This window comes from Aythya ferina (genome assembly GCF_964211825.1).
Source record: "Aythya ferina genome assembly, contig: HAP1_SCAFFOLD_1436, whole genome shotgun sequence".
NCBI lineage: Eukaryota > Metazoa > Chordata > Aves > Anseriformes > Anatidae > Aythya > Aythya ferina.
The window spans coordinates 1-4000 of NW_028180673.1; the positions used below are offsets into that span (position 1 = coordinate 1).

Sequence of the window (4000 nt, forward strand, 5' to 3'; positions counted from 1 at the left end):
GTGCCCCCAACCCATCCCATTCCCAGTGCTCCCAGCACCCCCATCCCATCCCATCCCATTCCCAGTGCTCCCAGCACCCACATCCCATCCCATCCCATTCCCAGTTGCCCCCAGTGCTCCCAGTGCACTTCCCAGTACTCCCAGTACCCCCAGCCCAGCCCATTCCCAGTGCTCCCAGTTGCCCCCAGTTGCTGCCAGTGCTGCCATTGCACTTCCCAGTGCTCCCAGTCCCCCTTACCAGTCCCATTCCCAGTGCTCCCCGTGCCCCCAGTACTGTCCCAGTTGTCCCCGGTGCACTTCCCAGTGCTCCCAGAGCACCTCCCAGTGCTCCCAGCACCCCCATCCCATCCCATCCCATTCCCAGTGCTCCCAGCACCCCCATCCCATCCCATCCCATTCCCAGTGCTCCCAGTGCCCCCATCCCATCCCATCCCATCCCATCCCATCCCATCCCATCCCATCCCATCCCATCCCATCCCATCCCATCCCATCCCATTCCCAGTGCACCCAGCACTCCCATCCCATCCCGTCCCGTTCCCAGTGCTCCCAGTCGCCCCCAGTTGCCCCACCGAGGCTGAGGTTGAGGACGGTGTCGGGGGCGTCAGGGCCGGGCGCGGGGGGGGGCAGGCGGCGCCCCTCCCCCCGGCGTTGGGTCTGCTCCAGCGACAGCACCACCCCGCGCTGCTCCACGCGGCTGCGGGACGGGACCCCCGCCGTGGGGCACCCACCCCATTAGGGCTGGGGTACGGGGTGCTGACCCCCCAAGGGGCACCGGGTATGGGTACGGGGTGTAGGGTGCGGGGTGCTGAGCACCATAAAGTTATGGGGTATGGGGCGCTGAGCACTATAAAGTTATAGGGTATGGGGTGCTGAGCACCATAAAGTTATGGGGTACAGGGTGCTGACCACCATAAAGGTATGAGGTATGGGGTGCTGAGCACTATAAAGTTATGGGGTACGGGGTGCTGACCCTCCAAGGGGCACCGGGTATGGGTACGGGGTATAGGGTACGGGGTGCTGAGCACCATAAAGTTATAGGGTACAGGGTGCTGCCCCCCCCAGGGGATAGGGTATGGGGTGTAAGGTACGGGGTGCTGAGCACCATAAAGTTATGGGGTACAGGGTGCTGAGCACCATAAAGTTATGGGGTACGGGATGCTGACCACCATAAACGTATGAGGTATGGGGTGCTGAGCACTATAAAGTTATAGGGTATGGGGTGCTGACCCCCCAAGGAGATAGGGTATGGGGTGTAAGGTATGGGGTGCTGAGCACCATAAAGGTATGGGGTATGGGGTGCTGAGCACTATAAAGTTATGGGGTATGGGGTGCTGAACCTCCAAGGGGCACGGGGTATGGGTATGGGGTGTAGGGTGCGGGGTGCTGAGCACCATAAAGTTATAGGGTACAGGGTGCTGCCCCCCCCAGGGGATAGGGTATGGGGTGTAAGGTATGGGGTGCTGAGCACCATAAAGTTATGGGGTATGGGGCGCTGAGCACCATAAAGTTATGGGGTACGGGGTGCTGACCATGATAAAGGTATGGGGTACGGGGTGCTGAGCACCATAAAGGTATGGGGTATGGGGTGATGACTGCCATAGTTATGGGGTACGGGGTGCTGAGCACCATAACGTTATGGGGTCGGGGTGCTGCACCCCAAGAGGTGCTAGGGATGGGGTACAGCCTATGGGGTATGGGGTGCTGCACCCCAATAAAAATTAGGGATGGGATATAAGGATGGGGGACAGGGTTCTGCACCCCAAAAGGCGTTAGGGATGGGGTACAGCCTATGGGGTATGGGATACCGCACCCCAAGAAAATTAGGGATGGATATAAGGGATAGGGTCGGGGTGCTGCACCCCAAGAGGCGTTAGGGATGGGGTACAGCCTATGGGGTACGGGGTGCTGCACCCCAAGAAAATTAAGGGTGGGATATAAGGGATGGGGGACAGGGTTCTGCACCCCAAAAGGCGTTAGGGATGGGGTACAGCCTATGGGGTACGGGGTGCTGCACCCCAAGACGCACTAGGGATGGGATATAAGGGATGGGGGACGGGTTCTGCACCCCAAAAAGCGCTAAGGATGGGGTACAGCCTAACGGGGTGCGCAGAAGCCCCTGTAGAAGCAGCGGGGCTGGGCTATAGGCGTGAGGGGGGGGGTGCCCGTCCCCGTGTCCCCGTGTCCCCGTGTCCCCGTGTCCCCACGTCCCCATGTCCCACCTGAGGACGAAGTGGAGGCAGACGATGCCCTCGGGCTGGGCGCTGCGGCTGTTGGCGATGACGGTGGCCTGGGTCTGCGCCCACAGGAACCCCCCCGCTTGGCCAGGAAGCGGTACTGGCTCGTCACCGCCTGGCCCTTGCTCAGCACTGCGGCCACCCCGGGGACACACGGGTCACCCAAGGGTGCCGGGGGGGGGCGCGACAAGGTGCCCCGAAGGGTGCTGGAGGGGGTTGGGGTGCCCAGAGGGGTGTTGGGGGGGGTAGTGGGGTGCTGAAGGGGTGCCCAAGGGAGATAATGGGGTGCCCAGAGGTGGCTGAGGGGATATTGGGGTGCCCGGGGTGCCCAGGGGAGATATTGGGGTGCCCAGAGGGTGCTGGGGTGACATTGGGGTGCCCAGAGGTTTCCCTGAGGGTGCCAGAGGGTGCTGGGGGATATTGGGGTGCCATGGGGTGCCCAGGGGTGCCCAGAGGTGTTGGGGGGGTAGTGGGGTGCTGAAGGGGTGCCCAAGGGAGATATTGGGGTGCCCAGAGGGGTGCTGGGGGGTAGTGGGGTGCCCAGAGGGTTCCCTGAGGGTGCCAGAGGGTGCTGGGGGGGATATTGGGGTGCCATGGGGTGCTCAGGGAGATATTGGGGTGCCCAGAGGGTGCTGGGGGGGATGTTGGGGTGCTGAAGGGTGCCCAGGGGAGATATTGGGGTGCCCAGAGGGTCCTAGGAGGGATATTGGGGTGTCCATAGGGTGCTGAGGGGGATATTGGGGTGCCCAGAGGGTGCTGAGGGGGATATTGAGGTGCCCAGGGGAGATATTGGGGTGCCCATAGGGTGCTGGGAGGGATATTGGGGTGCTGAAGGGGTGCCCAGGGGATATTGGGGTGCCCAGGAAGGTGCCCAAGGGGGTATTGGGGTGCTGAGGGGGTGCCCAGGGAGATATTGGGTGCCCAGAGGGTCCTGAGGGAGATATGGGGTGCCATGGGTGCCTGGGGGGGATATTGGGGTGCCCAGGGGAGATATTGGGGTGCCCAGAGGGTGCTGGGGGGGACATTGGGGTGCCCAGAGGGTTCCCTGAGGGTGCCAGAGGGTGCTGGGGGGATGTTGGGGTGCTGAAGGGGTGCCCAGGGGACATTGGGGTGCCCAGAAGGTGCCCAAGGGGGTATTGGGGTGCTGAGGGGGTGCCCAGGGAGATATTGGGGTGCCCAGAGGGTGCTGGGGGGGATATTGGGGTGCCCAGGGGAGATATTGGGGTGCCCAGAGGGTGCTGAGGGGGATATTGGGGTGCCCAGGGGAGATATTGGGGTGCCAGAGGGTGCTGAGGGGATATTGGGGTGCCCAGGGGAATATTGGGGTGCCCAGAGGGTGCTGGAGGTGATATTGGGGTGCCCAGGGAGATATTGGGGTACCCAGATGGTGCTGAGGGAGGTATTGGGGTGCCCAGGGGATATCGGGGTGCCATGGGTGCCTGGGGGGGGATATTGGGGTGCCCAGGGGGATATTGGGGTGCCCAGAGGGTGTTGGGGGGATTCTGGGGTGCCATGGGGTGCCTGTGGGTGGGGGGGATATTGGGGTGCACAGGAGGGGTGAAGGGGTGCCAGAGGGGGATATTGGGGTGCCCCCAGACATGCCCAGAGCACGGGGGTGCGATTTTGGTGGGTGCACGGGGCGGGGGGGGCATTGGGGGCGGGGGGGGCATTGGGGTGCGATGTCAGGTTTGGGGTGGGGGGGGGGATATTAGGGTCGGGGCTCCGGGCAGGACATCGGGGCTCTACGGGGAGCAGGAGGCGGGGAG

At 63.2% G+C, this 4000-nt stretch overlaps 1 protein-coding gene across 1 annotated transcript; it reads right to left on the reverse strand.

Moving 5' to 3' along the window:
* Window positions 1-569: 569 nt before the first annotated feature.
* Window positions 570-2366, reverse strand: LOC311429613 (hypoxia-inducible factor 3-alpha-like; the record flags this gene model as incomplete). The annotated part of the gene is made up of 2 exons (XM_084540711.1): window positions 570-694; window positions 2220-2366. Coding segments are annotated over 2 exons (272 nt in total), but the record flags the coding sequence as incomplete, so codon positions are not given.
* Window positions 2367-4000: the final 1634 nt, after the last annotated feature.